The sequence below is a fragment of the Musca vetustissima genome, unplaced genomic scaffold (genome assembly GCF_032173495.1).
Source record: "Musca vetustissima isolate MV318-11 ecotype Yass unplaced genomic scaffold, APGP_CSIRO_Mvet_v1 utg68612, whole genome shotgun sequence".
Lineage (NCBI taxonomy): Eukaryota > Metazoa > Arthropoda > Insecta > Diptera > Muscidae > Musca > Musca vetustissima.
The window spans coordinates 64,742-88,210 of NW_026888391.1; the positions used below are offsets into that span (position 1 = coordinate 64,742).

Genomic DNA, 23,469 nt, shown 5'->3' on the forward strand with positions numbered 1-23,469 from the left:
TTTTTTAAATTAGGACACGGGTGATATATAATTGCTAAAGAAGCAAGTGCAAGCAAAACAGGAAACGCGTGTTATTTATGAAAGGTAACCATTTTTTAAATTAGGACGCGGTGGGGTGATATCGTAACTCCCCCTCGGTTAGATTGAGGCTCCGACGAAATTTGGAGAATGGTTGCCTTTCTTTTGCAAAATATAGGTATTACAATTAATAAGATTATTAAAATTAATAATGTAGTGCTATTTGATGCTATATTATATATTCTATTTATCTGTTGAGTTTTGCTAAAATCATCTTCGTACTTTATTTGTTTTATATATAGATCTTCCAAATTTAATTCATTATATGTTCCATTTTCTTTTACTTGTTTTAGGAGAGAAGTTTGTATTATTTTTTCTTTAACAATTAATTTTTCATTCTTGAAAGTTAAATTACCGACATTAATTATACAATTCTCGAATTTAATTATAAAATTTTGACTTATATTAATACATTCTTTTTCACAATTACAAGTGCTTGTAAAATTGTTAATAAAATTTTTAAATATAATAACTCCTTCTTTTAATTCTTTTATTTCTTTTCATTTTGTTAGGTATTGGCTCAAGGATTATTTGTGTAAAGGATAAATGGGAAAATTGGGGTATGGAGAGGATGATAATAATTTGGTCTTTTTGAACGGAAACGGCAACTTTTGTCCTTGTATATTTTTCAAAGTCATCTATTATTTCAATTTCTTGTTCGTCAAGTAGGTCTGTTGGTATTATGCCTAATTTACTAGTAAATATTACTCCGGCGATGTCATCAATGTGATTCTTAAGTAAGCTTATATCATTGTCAATCTGATAAATATGTCTTAGAAAACATACTTCATCCTCTAATGAAGTTATCTTATTTTCAATTTCGTTGCGAAATTTATTGATATATTTTTTAACTATATGTTGTTGTCTATTAATATGGTCAGTTACATTTTGAATCTGCATCGAAAGTATGTTACTTATTCGTGCCATGTTTCCTATTTCATTTGAATTAGAGTTAGTAATTGTCGTTAGATTTGTAAGGTATGATCTGATTTCTTGCTCGTCATCACTGTCCATATTTCCCGTAATAAATTTCAGTCCTTTACCCAAGCCATTTATTAAACCTCTTCTGATTCTAAAATTTGGTGATAGGTTGTCCAATTTAATTTTCAAAAGATTAAAATTATTTATTGTCGTATCAAGTAATGGAATTAATTCTGATATTGAGCCGTGTAACGAATTAATATTTGTGTCTATAATTTCAATAGTGTTATGATAATGTGTTAAATTAATGAAGTGATATATTCTACGGTAATTATCAATTATATTTATGTCGCCGTCTTTAATTGGTAGATATCCTTCGTTGTCCTTTAGGTCTTGTATTTCCATTAGTTGGCTTTGGATATTGTACACCATTGAAGTGAGTAGTAGAAAAATGATTTTAAATTCCATCTAAAAAGAATAATATCGGTAGTTAGATAATGTTTACCCTGAATTGTCATTGATATTTTGGAATTTCTTTTTCCTTTTTATATGGGACTTATAATATTTATGGTTTCGATCTGTTATTACATGATCGCCATCTAATTCAGTTACTGTCACTTTCCGGAATTTTGAATGATTTTTTCCGCCTCTTTCGTCTTTTAGATATATTGGTCCTGTCTGGATTTCTACATTCTCACGCGTTTCGTTTAATTTATTTATGGTCCTTTCTTTTGTCTTTATTATTTTTTCTTTAATTAAGGGGTACTCATCCTGACCTATTTTTCCATTTTTGAAATCTATTGGTTTTTTGTCAGTTGTAGAATGTATAGTGTTGTTATAATACATTATTATTCTATACATTTTTTCTTCGACGCTTTCAGTGTCTTTGTAAGGGTCATGTTGATGTGTTCGTTTATTGTGTTGTGGAGTCTTTCGACATCCGCATTAGAGGTATGATTATTGTTTGAGGTATAGTGTATATTGATTTCCTGTTCTCTTAAAAATTCACGAAGGGGCAGTGCTTTGAACCCTAATTCGTTGTCCATAATCAATTTTTTTATGCTTCCAACGGTCGAGAGATATTGCGTTAACGCTTTTTTAAATTCGATCCAGGATCGATCTTTTATTCTTATAGCCTGAGCATGTTTTGAGAATTTATCTAGAAATGTTAGAAATAGAGTTTTTTCTAGACTATAAAAGACGTCTGCATGGATGATTTCTCCCGGTTCGTCAGGTGTTTCAGTAATTTTGTATTGGTGTTTAACAGGGTTTCTTTCATATTTTTCTTTGTTACATATATCACAATTGTTAATAAATTGTGTTATACGTAACTTTAATTGTGGATGGTATACCTCGACTTTTAGTTCCGCAAAATTTTCGTTAATTCCTCTATGATTGTTTTTTAGATGTTCTTTCTCTATTATTTCTGTCAATTCATTTTCATCTATAATGTCCTTAAGGAGAAATTTACAACGTAATACCTTAAAATTTTGGTTTTCTCCAAAGTATTTATCATAGACTTTTTCTAGTTCATTAAAAACAGATTCGTCATTTATAAAAACAGCATTGGTCTTTTCCGGATCAAAATGATTTTTTAGTAACGTAATTATAGTTTCTTCATCGAATGTTTTTGCGTAGATTGTTTTCCTATTATTCTTGAAAATGTGTTCATTTTTTATCTTTAGTGAACCTGACATTGTTTTATGAATTATGATTTGTCTTTTATAAAAATTTAGTGGGTTATTTGTTTCTGGAATAGTCCATCTTCCATCTTCATTGAAGTGAATTTCTATTCTAGATAATGCGTCAGCATTACCATTCATAATTCCTTTTTTATATTTAATGTCGTAATCATATTCCTGTAAACGTAATCTCCATCTAACTAATCTAGAGTTAGGTTCTTTTATAGAAAATAACCAAACTAATGGCCTATGGTCTGTCTCTATCATAAATCTCCTCCCGAAGAGATAGGGTCTAAAATACTTTGTTGCCCATACTATTGCAAGGAGTTCCTTTTCTATGGTACTATAATTATGTTCTGCACCGTTTAGGCTACGGCTAGCATAACAAATAGGATGTCCATTTTGGGATAGGACAGCTCCAAGCGCAAATTTACTTGCATCCGTTTGGAGGATGAATTTTTGATTGAAATCTGGATATGCTAAAACGGGTGAATTTGTTAAAAGTCTTTTAAGAGTTTCGAATGCTTCCATGTATTCTTCATTTTCGACTTCTACCTTAGCGTCCTTCTTAAGACATTTTGTCATTGGTCTGGCAATCTTTGAATAGTCTTTCATGAATTTGCGGTAGTATCCCGCCAGTCCGAGGAATTGTTTTATTTCCTTTTGTGTCTTTGGCAAAGGAAATTTTTGCACACAGATTATTTTGTCAGGATTTGGTTTAATTCCTTCGTCTGACACTACATGACCAAGAAAGTTTGTTTCTCTTTTCATAAATTCGCTTTTATCTAATTGAATTTTTAAATTTACTTCTTTCAATCTCTGAAAAACTTTGGTTATGGATTCAATATGTTCTTGAAGTGAAGTTGAAAATATTATAATATCATCTAAATAAACCAAACAAATCTTATTTATTAAGTCACCCAAAACATTATTCATTAGGCGTTGGAAGGTGGCTGGAGCCGTTTTCAGTCCAAATGGCATACGAAGGAATTCGTAATGTCCGCCTTCCACACTAAATGCAGTCTTTGGGATATCTTTTTCATGAATTTCGATTTGGTGAAATCCTTTCGCCAAATCAAGTGTGGTAAAGTATTGGCATCATCCGAGTTTTTCTAAAATTTCGTCAATATTTGGAATTGGATACTTATCGTCTACAGTTACTTCATTGAGTTTCCTGTAGTCTACGACAAGTCTCCATTTAGCTTTTCCGCTAGCATCCATCTTTTTCGGAACTATCCAGACCGGTGCTGAATAAGGGGAGTGGCTGTGTCTTATTATTCCTTTATTCAACATTTCCTCTATTTGTTTTTTTACCTCATCTTTATGTATGTACGGATATCTATAGGTTTTTGCAGCGATTGGAACGTTATTTACAGTCCTTATTTCATGTTTAATAGCATTTGTAAAGGTTAAGTCACTTTCCTCCGAGTAAAATATATTCTTATATTTTCTTATAAGTGGTATAAGCTTTCTATTTTCTTCCTCATTTAGATGTTCTATACGGATTTGTTCTATTGGGTTTTTTATGTTTTCATCGAAATCAAGTGTATAAAAATTCTCTGATGTAATTTCTTCTGTATCATGGGCTCCTAAGATAACTCGTTTTGGTAAATCTCCGTTTACCTGAACGAGAGCGCTAATTTTGTAATTTTCAGCTTCGTATACTCCTTCCATTATTTCGATATTCTTATCGTTTAATAAGGTTGGAGGATTGTATACTAAGCCGCTTTTTTGTTCAACACTTAATGTGACTTGATGTAGTCCTTGTTTTTCAAAATAGTATTCTATACCGTCCTTTGTATATCGAATGGGTATTTCATTTTCTTCAATTTTTAAAACATTATCTTTCATATTAACAATTGCCTTCATTTTCCTTAATATGTTGTTACCTATTAGTCCATTATATTGACTGTGAAATTGGCAGACTAAAAATTCTATTTTTGTATCCGTATTTGTACCAAATTCTTTGAAAATTGGTATAGCTACTTTTTGATATGGTTATAGTATGTTGGAGGGTCTTAACATTTGTAATATTGCAAGGAATCTTCCATTTAGGGTGGCAAATTCCAGGATTAATTATGGAGTGTGTTGCTCCTGTATCAATAATAAATTTTAAACGCCCTAGTTTAGTTGTTATTACTATATATGGTAAGTTTCCGAGGCTTTCAACTGAAAATTTTCACCATTGTTTGTATATTTTTCATTGTTTTCTGGTTGTCTAGCTTGGGTGTCATATTGTCCATTCTGTCCATTATATTGTTGATCTTTATTGTTGCAACGACATTGATTTTGGTAACTATTCATTGAGGGTGTAGGTTGTAAATTTTGTACGTTATTTATCTCCATAGGTTCTGGTTGGTTATGTTTGTTATCATTATTTTGCTGGTAATTTTGATTATATTTTTCATAGTTACGGTGTTGATTTTGATTGTCCGTGTAACGTTGATTGTTCTTATTGTAATAGTTATTGTCCTGTCGATAATTATTATTGCTGTTTCCCCGATAATTATTACGATTATTGTTAGAATATTGGTTCTTATTATTATTTGCTTGATTCCCTACATATTCCCTTTTCCTGTCATATTCTTCATTTCTCCGAGCTTTTCCTTTGTCATTCTTTTTTATAATGTGACCGTCTTTTCCCATACGGTCATAGCCATTTTCAAATAAAATATCCATTGCAGATTCCAACGTTTCTGGATTTCTGCAGGCTAAAACAGTGCGCATAGGTTCTGGCATTTTATTTTTAAAAATGTGCAGTGCCGATCTCCTGTTATTAAGAGATACTTGGTTGGCAGCTTCGCCTTCTCCTAGCACTTGTAAAGCTTTGTTATTAAGTCTCCTTAATCTATGTTTTATTTCATTATAAAAATCTATTGTGGTACTTTCAAAACTGACAGCTCGTAGCTCGTCATAAAGTTGTTCGCAATTCTTTTTTTCTCCAAAGTTATTTTCCAGTATTGATTTTATTTCAGTCCAGGACTGTGCCTGGGTATTTATTTCTATTATTTCTTTCGCACTACCGCTTAGGCGACTTTTTATTATATCAGAAAATAGTAATTGAGACAGTTCGTCATAAGTCCTAAGCATAGGATGTATGCGATCTATAAGTCTTGTAAAATTAATTAGGTCATTGCGGTTTCCGTTATATATTGGGATTGTGTTTAGGTATTTAATGGGATCTAATTGTATTTGGTTAGGAAGAGCCATTTTATACTAAATATATATATATTCTAAATTAAATAATATAATTATAGTAAATAATATAATATAATATAAAATAGTCCTTACTTTTAATCAGCAATTTGATCTTGGTTCCTTCTGGTTTCTTGGTTTGCTCTCCTGGATAGATAATTCGGTAGATGATGCTGTTATGGGTAGATAATTCGGCAGATGATTTCTTCCTTCTTTTTGGCACTGTTCCACTGTATCTTTCAGTTAAAAGGATATGTAATGTTTTCCTTTTTTTTGTTTTATTTGTTTTTACATGCACTGATTCACAGTTTTTCTTTTATTGTATTTTAACAATGATTTTTTTTTATTGTATTTTAATAATGATATTTTTTCAAAAATGAGATTTTTTTTTTTAAGCTTTTATATGTTTCTCTTTTTTTATTTATTTTTGTTTGCACGGAATCACAGTTTATTTGTTTTATTTTATTAAAGATTTTTTTTTTAATTACTGTATTTCAATAATGATTTTTTTTTATTTAAATATATTTTTTTTATAAGAAAAAATTTTGTTTGTTTCTAAGTTCTTATATATTTCTCTGTTTTTAATTTATTTTTATTTGCACGGAATCACTATTTCTTGTATTTTAACAATGATTTTTTTTTTTAGAAAAAAAAGATGTTAGAATTTTTATTTTTTTATTATAAGTTTAGGAATATCCTTCAAACTTTGGATACTTCTTTTTTTAATTTTTTTTTTTTAGATTATTTTCTTTCTTCACTGTTCACTTTCGCATTCCCACTTTGGAATATCCTTTAAACAATAGGATTCTTCCTATAAGTTTTAAAGGGTTCTTTTCTTTCTTCACTGAACACTTTCCCACTTTGGGATATCCTTCAAATTAGGATTATTCCTAATTGTTTTTTTAAAGGATTTTTTTTTATTGTTCACTATCACTTTCCAACTTTGGAATATCCTTTTTTTTTAAAGGATTTTTTCTTCACTGTTCACTATCACTTTCCAACTTTGGAATATCCTTCGAATTAGGATTTTTCTTTTTAGTTTTTAAAGAATTATTTTCTTTACTTCCGTTTTGGGATCTCATAAAAAAAACATTAATATGTTTTATTATGATATTATTAATTCTTTAACAAATAACCTAACTGAGATATCCCATCCTCGTCGCCATTAAAGGTGTTGGTAATAATAACCGTAAAAAAAAAACAAAATTCTTTTTGTTTTTTTTTTCTTTTGTAGCTTCTGCTACCGCTTTATTCGAGTTCAATTCTTTGACTAAATTACAATAATACAATTTTGGTATATTAAAAGTTACAAAGTGTTGGCTAAGCGTTTCTTGTTTTCTTTGCACCCGAAAAATAATTATTGATTGATTTCGGTTGGAAAGAAAATTAATGATTTTGCAAATTTTAGGTCAACGACAGAAGCGTGTTGACAAATATGATATTTCTTAATAATTTAAAAAAAAAATGCTAAAGAAGCAAGTGCAATGAAAAGTGTGTTATTTATGGAAAGTAATCATTTTTTAAATTAGGACACGGGTGATATATAATTGCTAAAGAAGCAAGTGCAAGCAAAACAGGAAACGCGTTTTATTTATGAAAGGTAACCATTTTTTAAATTAGGACGCGGTGGGGTGATATCGTAACTGTTAAGCTGGTTGCAGATGTCATCGACCAGCAGGTATGAAGCGAGCGGCAGCAGTAGCGATGAAGTTATGGAAATTCCTCTCAGCTACCTATGGATCTGAGGGAGTGGGCAGCTCTTTGAAGCGGTGATTGGTAAACTCTCTGAAGCCAGGCCAATCAGCTTTCCCATGGTTCAGGAAAGTGCGGCTTTCAGAGGTTATGAAGTCTGGTGGTCTGCTTACGGAGACGATGATCGGAAGGTGGTCTGAGCCTAGTGAAACGACGGGTTGCCAGGTTACGTAATTTATCAGACCCGGTGCCACAATGGTGATGTCTGGCGAGCTGTGGCAATCTCCTCTTATCCTCGTGGGGGCATCCTCATTAACAGTGCAAAATGTTGAGCTATCAATTTGCTCTGCCAGCGCTGTACCCCTCTGGTCATTACCTAGGACAGAATGCCATAATTCATGGTGGGCATTGAAATCCCCTAGTACCAGGCGGTTATTACCTTCTAAAAACGGGCTGATCTCCGGTAAATAACGCGGTGTACAGCTATTCATCGGCGGTATATAAACATTGAGCACCTCTACCTCGGCAGTTCCACACTTGACTGCTACCCCCATACATTCCATGTATGGTCACTAGAGTCTAGCTCAAGCGAGATAGGTCTGTACTGAACAGAATGGTGTAATAAGAATGCGAGTCCCCCACCTCCGCTTCTGGTACGGTCTTTCCGCACAACGTTGTAACCATCGCAACGCTGCAAGCTACAGTTCTCAGTTAGCTTGGTTTCTTGGATCGCACCGACCATTATTCTCTTTCGACTCATAAATTCTACAATTTCGCTGATTTTGTTGCGAAGACCGTCGCAGTTAAACTGCAAAAACGATGCATTTTCAAGGCGCGGAACAGCAATATGTGGTGTTAAATGCTGCTGTTGGGGAGACTGCGGGGGTGTCTCGTAAAATGCACCCATTCTCCACATCCATTGCATCTCACCGATACAGATCTGTGGTGGATGCGGTTTCTGCAAACACTGCAGAACCAAGGTCCGGGGTTACTTTCAATCCCGGCACGGACCAGTAGGGTTCGGAGCAGGCATTCCGGGATATAATGCCGCTCGCATGACAAAAATGACGAACATGTAATTGTTGATGTGGCAGCGTCTGGTCGGAGTCCATCTCCGAGTCAATCCGGTACAAAGAACCAGCCGCCGTGGGATTGAACAACACACAAAGAATGTGGCATGTTTTGGTGCAAAAATATCCAACAATTGAAAATATTCTGTTACATTTGTTTATCGATATAAAAAGTAATCTAAATAATAATTTTTTTAGTTATACTTTTACTCACTTCATATAAATCTAATTCGTTTTTAAGAAATCTTTTTTGACAAGTGTTTGTCTACCTTTGGTATACCTTCATCGCTACTAGATTACACTTTAAACAGTCGACCATAAATACGATTTTTTCGCACATCCGTATTCCTTTAGTTGGGTATTTTACAAACTTACGTAGAGATATTATTTTTGAGTTACGTCGGTCACTTATTCTAACTTTTATTGTTTCAACCATGGTACAATTATACAAGGTAGGGTAGCTTTGGTCAGAAAGGAGAAAATACACCTCTACCTTATGGGCAATAATGTCAGAAAAAATTAAAACAAATGCAACAAGTGGTTCTGTTTATTTGACATATTTTTAACATTTTACTAAAATCGCGAACAAAGGATGGAATGTCTAGTTGGGGACATGATTTACATATTGATTCATTCACAAATCATACATTTCTTCTTATAAATGTTGTAAAATTCATTTTCAAACAAATCAATTTTCGAATATATTTTCTTATATTTTTCAAAACATTACACACGTATTCACAAATGTTGTATATGACTTTGGCATAACAAGTCACAGTAAGAAAAAAATTAATTTACAAGTTGCTATGGCCTACCTTGTATAATAATTTTACCATGGTTTCAAGTAATTTCTGTGAAATTGAATAATGGATAAAATCTAGTTTATCATACAATATATTCCAGAAAAATAACTCTTCTATATGACTTTCGGAAAGAAGTTTTCTCACAATGGTCGACCCATCTGAAGCAGTTGCTCCCTTTTTCTTAACTCATTTTTTGAATTTTAGAATCATTAAACCTTCCTGTTTTAGTTATAAAGTTCTAAAATCAGTTTCTTCTACTTACTCTTGTTTGTGATAATTTTTCTGATTGATACTGTTATAGCGTTTTTCCATACCGATTTGCCTATTTTTATACGCATGCAAAAAGTTAAAATATATTTAACTTCGAACTACAGCGTGTTGATGTTATCGTGCCCTTGGGTTTCTTGTATTACCGATAACAAATAATACAACGGATCCATTTTGCCTATGCCTTTAGAATGCACTTGAATTTTTATTTATATTTATAGTTATTTAACATAAAATTGCAACACATAATTTGGTAATTAGAGTGTATATCTTAATATATGTTATTTCCCGTTTCCCCGTTTTGAATACCGCACCATATTCTTTCTATATTTCTTAAAATCGGTTCAGATTTAACTTCAAATATATTTTTGTCCTATTATATGTAAATGATGATTCAAAAATCCTGTATTTGTTCGATTTACACCAAATTTTGTACTAAACTTCCGATTTAATCAAAATTTGAAATACCGAATTGAGTACCATATTGAGTCTAAACTTCGTTCTCACATAGACGACAGTAATCCCCTCCGCTGGAGCCCCATTTCGAAGTGAGAGGTCTAATACTGCAGTGACCTGTTTTGATCCCCACAATGATTTTCATCTCTCTCTTAATGTGCCAACAGCGAAGAAGTTATTCGGCGAGAGAATTCAGGCCAGATAGCTTTTGAGATTCTGCAACCAGTTTCTCTTGATCATCTGTTACCGACTACCTCGTCGTAGAACAGCGGATTTTGGCAATGAAATAGTCAATAAGTGGTTGCACAGATCTCCCAATCGGAAGATTGGACGATTGTGAGCCACCAAGCTCGTCGGCTATCTCAATCCTTTCTATGTTACTATGTCCTGTAGCCTAACATAAATTAACTATCCGTCGTATATCATGCAGAGCGGAATTGCAATTTGAAAGTGTTTCGACTATCTCGGCCGCTTTCGTGATTGCAAGGATTTCTGCTTGAAAAACGCTTCAAAGATTATTAAGTTTATATGAGTTGTATATTTCTAATTCCCTACAGTAAACTCCTGCACCAGTGCCTTCTTTGACCCGTCTGTGAAAAATGACAAACTTGGCAGAGGTAAGGAGCCACTAGTCCAGAATTCCCTACTAGGAAGCTCTACTCTGAAGTCATTAAAGTCTCTATGAGAGGGAACATAGTCGCTAATGTGAGTATTTCTCCTCATGAAATCGGAACCTGGCGTTATATTGAGGATACTAGCGTGACCATAGTTCGGCGATTTCCAGGCATGCGTTTCTAGGAGCCTCAGAGCACATATGGTATCCTAGAATGTCCAGTGGTTGGAGATTCAAGATCGCATTCAAGGCTGCCTGTGGTGTACCTATTAGCGCCCTCCATAATATCTGAAATTGTCATTAGAAATTTCCCACCGACCAGCAAGACTACATCATCGGCATAGGCTACAACCTTTATTTTAAGATGATCAAATTTAAGCAGTATCTCATTCATCACCAGAAGCCACAGAAGGGGAGATAGTACTCCACCCCGTGGTGTGCCTCTGTTGACAGATTTCCTCACGGAACTCTCTCCTAAGGATGAGCTGATAATTCTGCTTTCCAGAATTATATCAATCAGTCCGTTAGAAGTGAGGGGAATACCTGAGCTTACGAGAGCAGAATGGATGGCCTCTAGCTTCACATTGTTGAAAGCTCCATCAATATCGAAAATGCTGCCAAGGTGTAGCCAGAGGACTCCAGGGTATGTTAGAGGACATGAGGCCTTATAGCTCTTCAGAAGAGTGGTCGTGACATTGTTCACAGCTTCCTCAACATCCTCAACCGTTTTGATATCTTTATGACCCAGGTTTGAGGATGCTGTTTTGGCTTTGAATTTGTCCCAGTTGTTTTCCGAGCATTCCTATAAGGCTTCTGTTTACCTCTGGAGGTAGGAATCTGGAAAAATATCAGTCTATGGTACGAAAAGAAGCATTTCTCAGATACTTCCCAGTTCATAACCCCAGAGTCGTCCATATTAGTGAGGGTTATGTCGATGACTTCACCTCTCAATCTATTAACGAAGGTTGGTGTATTGCCCCTATTACATATTCTAAGATTATAACTAAGTATAAAATCTAAAATGGACTCACTTCTCGTGTTGTTCATAGTGGAGATAGACGGCAGAGACTATCAGGGGTCTCGAGCTACCCCTATCCAGCCCGACTGTCGTCATATCACCATTGCACACTGGTTCCACCCATACGACAAAAATAAAAAAAATCGAAAACAATAATTTGGATCAGTATGGAAACAAATTGTCTCTAATGCCTCCAAATTTAACTACTCTAAAGTTATTTTGTTGGTTTCTGTCGGAACTTTAGAAATACAAGTCTTATAAGTGAGTGTGGTTGCTTAAGTAAAGATAACATAAAAGTAATAAATACACCAAATTAACTATACCGATTATGGAGGTTGAAGTTAATGGCTTTATGTTGACATAAATATACATTTATAAATAATTATGTAGTTTTTCTAAAACACTAATTTTAACACACAAATGCATCGAGTGGTACCTTTATATTAGGACTATAAGAAAACGTGGACCGTTATTGAGCATTTTTTGTTTGGTGTTGTCTTGGCCATTGATTACTCAAAATACCAAATTTCAATCAAATATGTTGGAAAATGTAGCTAAAATATGAGCAAATATTTGCCTTATTTTTGGGCAAACAATTATTTGCCCTTACAATATTTTTGTACGGGCACACAATGAAAAGTAACAGCTGATGAATTCATTGTGTCGGCATTTATATTGTTGGAATTCCGTAATTTTGTTGGAAAACAAAACATTTTTGACACTTTATCCAATTAAATATGGCATTTTTATTAGTGAAAAACATAATATCAGGTCCTAGGTACACTTTCAAACCGAATAAGCTTAATATTGGCATTTCGAATTCTTTTTGGGGAAGACACCGCCTCGCAATGTTCAACACAGGTCAACATTTGTATATATGTAGCTGCGATATAATGACAAAGCCCGGTTTTCGATCTGTTGTAGGTTTTAAACATATTTTCAAGCGGTGTGGGCGTGTTTTGCATTTGGGAATTATATTAAGTAAAAACGTTTATTTTGGTAAATTATCTCGTCACATACAATTCTCAAATCTCGACATATGGTCTAGACAAACATGGAGTTTTGACAAATTCTCCATACAAAGGTCCCGCCCCATTTGGTACAATCCGAATTTTATTACCAAATGGGATCTAATTTAGTGGTAGTTATTAAAACGTTCGGCACGGCTGAATTTAACCGCAAATTATTTCATTCATAATTCAAATCCTGACAAGATCTAGCTACATCCTCCATATATACGTTACATCCGATTTAATATATAAGCGGATTCCGTAGGGGTATGATGATATTGTACTATTTAGAACAATTGCATAAAATACCTTATTAATAACTTATAAAAAATACGACAGGATTAAAAAAATAATCGAAGTTGGCCATAATTACTCTCTATATTTGCTGGCAAATAAATTTATGCTTTTTGACAGTTTGATCAAACTGTTTCATGGTGCAAATATATTTTCCAATGTGACCACACGTCAAACATATTTTCCCATTTGATTATTTGACACTATTTGCTCACTGTTTGAGCAAACAAAATGTGTCAAATATTTGAGTGTTATGTGAACACAAAATCAAGAGTGTGCAAATTTGAAATTTTTTTCTGCAAACAAAAAATAGACATTTGAGTCAAATATTTGCGTAGTGTGACCTTAGCTTTAGCCGCTCACTCAACACTGCTTGTGTTTTATTCCCTTTTTGTGCGGTATTCGTTATTCACCACTGCACAGTGGGTGCGTGGTAAAAACTGTGAATTTTTAATAAATAATATTTTTAAAAATATTTAACAAAAAATGGTTGTTATATTTGTTGGTCTATGGTTGATTTTTGGATTTTTTAATAAAAAGTACCCTACTTTCGGCATTCTACAAGCCCATTCAAAGCATTAATTTGTGGTTAATTAAAAACCTTACTTTCGGCATTCTACAAGCTCATATAAAGCATTAATTTGTGGTTAATTAAAAACTCTTCTTGGGCATTTTTATTGAAAAATTTTGTAATTTTTTGCGAAAATATTTATTTGCTCTTACACCAAAAATTATTTGGCTGTAAAATTATAGTATAATTTGAAATTTCGTGCACCCTACTGTCGGAAATTGCGTTTTTCAAATTATTTTCGCCAATTTTTGTTCCTTTTTCTTGGAAATTTCACAAAATTTTTTGTTTTTAGTCGTTCCTATCGACTTACAGTCGAATTTTTCCCAAATTCGACTGTGTGTTCCCTACATTCGGCTGTAGTCGACCTTAAACAGAAAATAGTAATTTTTGAGTTTTTCAAATTTTATCCATCCGCTTTTATTGTATAGTTGTCTTAAATCATGTCGGTCACTCCATTGACACAATTTATTCGGGCTTCTGATAATATGGTCAAATTTATTGCCTCGTTCCACATGCTGTAGCCAGAAAGTCATACTATTTGAAATCTTGAAATTCGAAGCTCGGAACTTCAAGAGTTATGGTCTAAAGTCAATGACACTTACGACAAGTGTATTGGCTTTTTGTTGACATTAAAAAAGTTTAAATTGAAAAGTTTCATATGAAAAGTTTAAAATTACAAATGAAATGTTGTAAATAACCATTATTTTCTAGAATTACAATTGTAATGTTATGATTTGCAAATTGAGTTCTCGAGTTACAAATGAAATTCACCAATTGCAATTGAAATGCTTTGAATAACATTTGAAAAAGGTGTGGAGTGAAGACAAATGTCAAAATTTGCAGATGCAATTTCGCAAAAACTTCGATATTAATTCAATTTTTCATCATACGACATATGTAAAGTCACATAGCCAAATATGCCGGATGAGCCGCTTAACAAAATTAATATCTAGCGGTGAAAAATTAATAACTTTAACCCGAATATGTATATAGAACATTAAAAATTAAAATAGCTAATGTGTACAGGTATGTATAGGTATGAATATAACTTATATAGGTCCACGTTTTTATATAGTCCCCATATAGCTCTACATCGGATTTAAGGTCATTTAATGGTTTTTATCATTTTTTAACTTTGGTTTTTGGTTTTATCCTCCGCATTACAAAAATGTATGAATGTTACTTTGGGGTGGTTTATCACATTTAAGACACTCTTAAAATTGCAATAAAATAAAAAAGGGAATAATAAAACGAGTAACTTCCTCGGAGTGTTTATTTTAAAATACAAATTGGACCTTATACAAAATAATATTAATGGGAAAAATTACATATAAAAGTCGCACATCCCAACTATCTGATAAAATTAATATATGAACTTTTTACAAACACTTTTCCTATATTACTTGTCAAAGAAACCAAAATAAAAAAAAATTGATTTTATTAGCCACAAACAAAACCTATTTACCGTTATCATGACAATCAATAAAATTATATATATATATAGGGGAGACTGGGACACCTTCGGCACTTTTTTTAGAGCTCTATATCTCAGTACTTCTTCAACATATATAACAACTTTATGGCTGATTATTGTCCTCTGAAACTTAATTATAAAAAATAGTACCAAAAAGGTATGAAAAAATAGTATTAGTTAAAAAATTTTACAGCTACCCGGGGTAGCTTTGGCATTTGATGGGACACATTCGGCACCATAGTCATCGCTATCAGTCTGGTTGAAATTCTGATGCTCTAAAGGCTCTATTTGGTTTTAATACGCCACACAATGTTTGATTTTTTTTTTTTTAATTTTTTTCGATCAGATTTGTAAACACATTATATTTTTAAATATTTTTATAATAATACACATCGTAGTTAACCACTTCTTAATAATATTGTCTTAACAATTTTAAAAGTTTTATACACAAAATACTTACGAAATGGGATTGAAATATTACAGAAACATCTATAAAAATACAAAAACCTATGTATCTAAATATTAGCTGTAAATTCCAAATTTTGTGTCAGTTATTTATTTCGATATTCGATACCTATGTATCGAAACTAGTGATGTGCGGTGAGAGCTTCATATCGAAAACGCGATTGCCAAAGTTGCCCCAGTCTCCCCTATATATATATATATATCTCACATTTGAGCCCACCCATTGCAATCCTTTTCATGGCAAGCCTTCGATCATTAAGCTCGAGTCGAAAGAGAAAAACTAACTAAAAATTCTCTTTTTGAGCACATTGCTCAATTTCTTTGCTGCCAAAGAATTTCCAAACATCAACTGGTATTGTGTTTGCCATTGAAACCATTTTGTTATCAGATTTTGACAAAGAAATATTCACCACTTTGCGTCAAATATTTGAGGGTCGTACCTAATTTATTGCGCTCCGTACAAAAATACTCACCTTTTTAGGGTTTGATAGACGTCCGTATTACCCAAATACGCAAAGATGAAAATACATATATTTTGATACGCAAAGCGTATTTGGGTAACATTCATTGAAATAGATATATTTAACTTTTGAGGTGAATAAAATCGTACGCATACGCATGAATTTAGGTACGACCCTGTTAATTAATTTTAATTTTACACATAGTTTTAGAAAAACAATTATTATAAACTACATAAACATTACTTTTATTTTCTAGGGCGTAATGAGCCAGTCTATTAATTGGGATATGTTGGAAACGCAATACTACTCTGACGGAAAATACCGCGAACGTTTGTCCAAAATGGTCACTGTTATTGATGACGCTTTTACAGCTGGACAAACATTTATAAAAAATTTCAATCAATCACTAATTGAATTAAAAAAAGATATAAAGTATACACAAATGATGCAGAGTGACAAACTTTCAGGAATTGATGGCAATGTGGAAAAACACGAGGTTGATACTAATTCGTTGACGAAGTTGATGGAATTGATACTACCGAAGCCTAGTTCGGAAGAAAAGATTGATATTACCAAAATAAATTGGTGGGAGCGAGAAGCATTACAATTTATGAGAGGAATGATGGACGAGTGCACACATTTAAAGAACTTTTCGGTTCCAAAGGAAACTTCTTTAATAATTGCAGTATGTGCAAAAGACGACGCATATGTACCAAGAGATGGATGCACGAGCTTAGAAGAAATATGGCCAGGTGCTGAAATAAGATATTTAGATGCTGGTCATGTGAGTGCTTATGTTCTTCATCAAAAGTTATTTAGGTAAGACATTTGAATGACACTCATATACATAAAAAACTGTAGCTTATGATTAAAAACCTGCCAATGAACTATGATTAGAAACCTGTTACCGGCTATTTTAATTACGTATTCACCTTTATTCTACTTGGCCTATTTATCAATAATTCTCATAACATAGAGTACACATCTACACTGTTGAAATCAGCTGACACGCTTTCCCTGTTTTTAATGTGAGGTAAAATTTAAAATTGTTTAACAAAGTTCAATATGTAAAGAATTTCGTGTTTTGCTCATTTTAAGAATGAATTTATGGTGATAAATTCTTTACCAAACGAGCATTCGTCAAAGAATATTCGCACGCACATAAAAACGAATGAGAGCACCCAACAACGTTCGCTCGTTTCGTTTGGTGGTTGAAATTCTTTCTGACATTCTCTCACAAATGATAACAAGAGAATGCTCAAAACGGCAACAACAATAACAACAAACGTTCGTGATAGAAAAAAACCACCGATCAGTCTCGTTTCAGCTGTTGATGAAGGCGGTTGTGTTATCGCTTGTTTTCATGATTTTGATCGTAGCAATGTATTATTGCAGATGAAGTTTTTCGAGAGAGCAAGAGTTACTCTCACACACTTTGTGTCTGTGTGACCAAACAAGTGCATATGTATTTGATGCTGACCGCTGTTCCACACACATTCTTTCATAGTTTGTGTGTGTTTTTATGATATTTTTGTTTGTTGTTGTTTTTAACAGTGCTCGCGAGAATTCGCGAACATTTGTTTTATTAGTTTTTCAAAAGAATATTCTTCAGAAAAGAATGCTCGCGAAAGAATGAATCAACGACGCTTGCAGCGAAATTTTATCGTTCGTGAATTTTTCGTACAATGCGAAAATTCGCGAGAGAATGCAAATGCTTGTGCATTCATTCTAACTTCATCATTCGCGATAAATTGAAAACATTCGAATTCTCGCCCGTGAGCATTCGTAAGAAAGAGTGTATTTTAATCATTTTTCCCACCCTGCTTAATAGTTTTCATGCTATCTCTCAATCTCCATAGGGTGGAGTCAATCCGTTTGCAACACTTCGAACAATTCCTATGGCACTTTCCTTAACCATAGGAAAGCTAACTGGCAAGGTTTCAGAGAGTTCACCAACCAACGCTTCAGAGAACTTTCCATTCCTTCTGATGTACGGGTAGCAGAAAGGAAATTCCGAGGCATCATCACTGCTGCAGCTGCTAGATTTATACCTGCTGGTCGAATACCCGAGATGAGACCCAATTTCCCAGCAGAAGCAGTTGGTCTGGCAAACGAGCGTGATGAGCTCCGTCGATCTAACCCAGCAGATCCCAGGGTCAGGGAACTCACGTTGGAGGTCAGCAGATTAGTCGCAGAGCACAAGCGGAATAGATGGTTGGAGCACCTGAAGAGTTGCAACATTGGTACCGGAGTAAGTAAACTGTGGGCAACGGTTAAGTCGCTCTCGAACCCTGTTAAATAGGATGATAGGACCTCAGTCACATTTAACGACGAAACTGTGACTGATCCGAAGAGATGCGCAAGTCATTTTAACCGACAGTTTGTCGAGCATCCCGAGAGCGACAGGGCGAAGAGAAGAGTACTTCGTCGTATAAGATCTCTTCCAGCCGAGGAGGTACCACCACAGTTTACGATGGGTGATGTTGCATATGTCATCCGTAACGCGAAGTCATCTAAAGCGTTGGGCCCAGATGGAATATCTATGTGTATGCTGAAGCAGCTGGACGAGCCAGGAGTCGAGTACTTGACCTACGTGCTCAACTTGTCGATAGCCACCCACGTCGTCCCCGAAGCCTGGACTATGGGCAGGGTGGTCCCGCTACTGAAGCCGGGCAAGGATGCCAGCAAAGGTGAATCGTACAGGCCGATTTCACTTTTGTCGCCAGTAGCGAAGACCCTTGAGGCTTTACTCCTCCCCAGCATTAGAGAAAGCTATCCAGTTGCGGATCATCAACATGGATTCCGTAAGCAACATAGTACAACAACAGCGTTGCACGCCATTTCCACGCATATAAGTAGAGGACTTAACCAGAACCGGCCGTGCGATAGAACAGTGTTGGTAGCGCTTGACCTATCAAAAGCCTTTGATACTGTCAGCCATGCCACGCTGTTTGAGGACATTGAGAACACTTCCCTCCGGCCGAGTTTGAAACGTTGGATAATCAACTATATGTGTGGACGCCAGTCGTACGTGGAGTTCCGGAACAAAAAGTCCAAACCCCGTAGAGTTAAACAGGGAGTTCCCCAAGGTGGAGTGAATTCTCCGGAACTGTTTAATCTCTACCTTTCCGGTATTCCACGCCCTCCGGACGGCATAGAAATCGTTACGTATGCAGATGATTGTACGATTATGGCGTCGGGTCCCATTGTTGAAGACATATGTGTGAGGTTGAACGCATATCTCATAGATTTAGCAGCATTCTTCAAAGCGAGGAATATGAAAATATCCGCCTCGAAGTCGTCCGCCACACTTTTCACCACATGGACTGCGGAGATGAGAATGCCGTTGAATGTGCAGGTCGAGGGGCATACAATTCCGACCACCAACTACCCCAAAATACTCGGGGTCACATTTGACAGCATGTTCAAATCGTCCGCGCATACCACAGCTATCTGCGATAAGCTGAAAAGTAGGAACAAGGTCCTCAAGTCGCTTGCCGGCAGCACTTGGGGCGCAGATAAGGAAACCTTGTTGACCTCTTACAAAGCGATAGGTCGGTCTGTGGCTAGCTATGCGGTTCCAGTGTGGTCTGCGAATTCCAGTGATACGCAATGGAGAATTATTCAGACCTGTCAAGATGCCGCCCTGAGGACAGCGACAGGGTGCCTCCTCATGACACCAGTGGACCATCTTCATGAGGAGACGAAGATCCTTCCCGTACGTCAGCACCCAGTACCTGCTTGGGTGTTTCAGGGACGATCATCCCAACCATTACATGGTGGATAGGACTCCCCCGCCCAGGCGTGTCAGGAAGGATCTGCATGTCTAGAGAGAGAGGTCCAACGATACAAAAGGGAGCCTCTAGATCAAGTTGCCTATCGAGCGGGTCTGAATGGCATTCATACAGATGCAGTAGCCGCAGCGCTGAACGGTTACAAAGTGAATGCCGTCCTCGGAGCTCACCCCCCACCCATAGCAGCTGAAGAACGTCAGCTGCCCAGACAAACCAGAGTAGTTTTGGCTCAATTACGTTCTGGGTGGTGCAGTCGGCTCAATTCGTATTGGGCACGGATTGATGACCAGGTGCTAGATGTCTGCCCAGCATGTGGTACAGGCCCTCATACCACACTGCACTTGTTCAATTGCCCAGCCAAACCTACTCACCTTAATCCGGAAGATTTGTGGCTACAGCCAGTGGAGGTAGCTGCATTCCTAAATCTGGAGACAGAACTGGAGGAAACATAACAGGAAACATTCAACATTCAAACTGCTACAACAACAACAACATTCCCGGAGATAATTCTTGATTATATAAAAATGTTGTTGAATTCACAATAGAGCTCACAATATTTAATATTGATTGAAGATATGATATGTACATCGTCAATTGGTAGGGAAGCCACCAATAGTGATACCCCCAAATTTCTATATTAAGACTTGTGAACTCATTTTCACTAAATTATCTGTAGCAAATCGTGCTACTAAAAAATTGAGGTTAAGTCCAAAATTACCTTTCAAATTGCAGTACTTTTTTCATGCGAATTTGACTAGCTTTGATATGTTATTTTATTTGTTGGGTGAAAAATCTTCAAACCAAATATTTACCGTGACATAGCAATGTCCAGTTTTTTATGAATCAGTATATGGCAACCATAGACCCGACACATAAAAATGTTAGCATAAGTTTTTGTTGTAATTATTGAATGTCCGCTTTACGGACTTCCAACACACAACAAAAATGCGTCGAGTAATTGCGATTAGTTCGGTTAGTGTGATATACACACAGACTGTAAATATTCTTAGTGTTATGTTTTCTTGTCAAGTGTGTAAGATGTAAATAGTCACTCTCAATAAAGCCACCAGCCAGACCACAAGTGTCTTTCCTTTCATCCACTATCAGCAGAAGTAAAATACCTACAATAGTTTTAACATCAAATATATGTTTTCAATTTTATCGATATTTGTGGTTGACGGGAAAAATGTTATAAAATTGCAATACCGCTGCGAAACAGAAGCTTTTCAAATTTGCTTTATTATGAATAAACTTAACATTATAAAATCCTAAATAATGTCTAAATTTTGACAGATGTTTTCCAATATCGATTGCTTCCTGAGTGGCTTTATTAATTGGCCGTGATAAGGACACAAATCGATATTATGGTACGTCGTCGTCAAATAGAATAAGGGTGATTATTCATCTGAATTTCAGTATCTAATAAATATTTATCAAAGAGGAGAGTACGTTCAGTTTTCTATGAAAATAACTACAATAAACTCTTCTCATTCATATTTTAATTTTTATTAAAATACCACAATTGTTCTTAATCGTGAGTAATCGTAATTTCTAAATTAATATGTATTTTATTTAATTTATTTCTTTAAGAACTTAAGCTCGCTTATTTAAGAACAATTTTTTTTCATCAAACACGTTCAAGAATTTCGTCAAATTTATTAGCAATTTTTCTACTTATGTATTCCACTTCTATATTTCAGGTCGTGCATTATAGAAGCCTTTGATAGAGCTAAAAAGATGCATATAGACAACGAACAACAAAATCTTGACCAAACTACATACCATCAGCTTTTAGATAAATATATGAATTCTTGTTGATATATATATATATAGGTAAAATAAAGTGTCGTGTTCAAAGTATGTATAATATTTAGGAATAAAAAGTTGGAATGTACATAAATATTTAAATAAATATATATACTGTGTATCCAAACTAATAAGGAGTATTGTATCATTTAAATAAGTGAAATATGGGCTTGTTGAAATAAAAGTTTGGGTTCACTGTTTTCAAAGAAAACAGCTGTGGAACAGCTACTTATTAAAAAATGTTTCACAATTAATGATGACTGAAAATACTGATGGGGTTAGCCGTTGGAAGGTTTGACACTACCAGAAAATGTTGATTCCCCAGTCACGGCGTTGCAAAATGACAGAAATCATGAAGATCAGCATCAAACAATGGTAAGTGTTTTAAATGCGAACAATTTGGTCACATAGCTATAAATGATGGTTCGGGCCGGGTTTTTAGACAATTTACTGTCGTTAAAAATGCTAACAAGTTGTGTCCTGGGTGTGAAGTTTTTGAAAAGCAGTAAATTGTTCCAATTGTTAATTTTTGATCTAAGAAATTTTGTATAGAGATTCCGCAAGGTTATATTATATGGACGGAAACAATCGCTGAAATTTTGGAATGGAAAATATAATGTATTCATTATATCTTTTGGATTTGCAGATCAAAACATGAATACGGATTGTATAAGAAAATTGAAATGGATCATAATATGTTTAATTCTTTATGTTGATGATATATTTGTTAGTATGTACAATGGAATGTACATAAATATTTAAATAAATATATATACTGTGTATCCAACATATAATGAGTATTGTATCATTTAAATAAGTGAAATATGGGCTTGTTGAAATAAAAGTTTGGATTCACTGTTTTCAAAGAAAACAGCTGTGGAACAGCTACTTATTAAAAAATGTTTCACAATTAATGATGACTGAAAATACTGATGGGGTTAGCCGTTGGAAGGTTTGACACTACCAGAAAATGTTGATTCCCCAGTCACGGCGTTGCAAAATGACAGAAATCATGAAGATCAGCATCAAACAATGGTAAGTGTTTTAAATGCGAACAATTTGGTCACATAGCTATAAATGATGGTTCGGGCCGGGTTTTTAGACAATTTACTGTCGTTAAAAATGCTAACAAGTTGTGTCCTGGGTGTGAAGTTTTTGAAAAGCAGTAAATTGTTCCAATTGTTAATTTTTGATCTAAGAAATTTTGTATAGAGATTCCGCAAGGTTATATTATATGGACGGAAACAATCGCTGAAATTTTGGAATGGAAAATATAATGTATTCATTATATCTTTTGGATTTGCAGATCAAAACATGAATACGGATTGTATAAGAAAATTGAAATGGATCATAATATGTTTAATTCTTTATGTTGATGATATATTTGTTAGTACGGAACAATATAGAGAATATTGATAAACGTTACTATTGATAAAAGATACTGCTCTGCATGAGGTGGTTGGACATATCGAGAAGAATATATGTTTCGGGGTAGGCCCTAGAGAACGAAATTTTGGTGACGTTGGACATGTTTTCCATCAAATTGACTATAATTTGAAACTTTTGATTTTAATGGTGTGTCAAATTCTCCCACTAAAACGTTTTAATACCGGAATGGCATATGTACAAAAACTGTCAAGGTGAAGGCTTATTTTAAAAGTTTTAGACGCATTCTCTGTGTTCTCTTAGGGTAGGATATATTTATGAGGGATATTTTCTAAATAAGTCTATGTTTGGACATATCCCCCTTATAAAGGTTCCATCCTATTTGCGTCCTTTTAAGGTTTAGAACCTTTTCC

The 23,469-nt window shown here is 34.6% G+C and overlaps 1 protein-coding gene across 1 annotated transcript in view; it reads left to right on the top strand.

Moving 5' to 3' along the window:
• Positions 1-21,673, top strand: part of LOC133336227 (protein ABHD18) — a gene marked incomplete at its 3' end in the record, with an annotated part of 75,536 nt that extends 53,863 nt beyond the window's left edge. Inside the window, exons 6-7 of the mRNA XM_061544510.1 lie at positions 16,327-16,889; positions 21,565-21,673. Coding sequence (XP_061400494.1) covers positions 16,327-16,889; positions 21,565-21,673 — 672 coding nt within the window. The remainder of the gene's footprint in view (positions 1-16,326; positions 16,890-21,564) is intronic.
• Between the last annotated feature and the right edge of the window lie 1,796 nt (positions 21,674-23,469).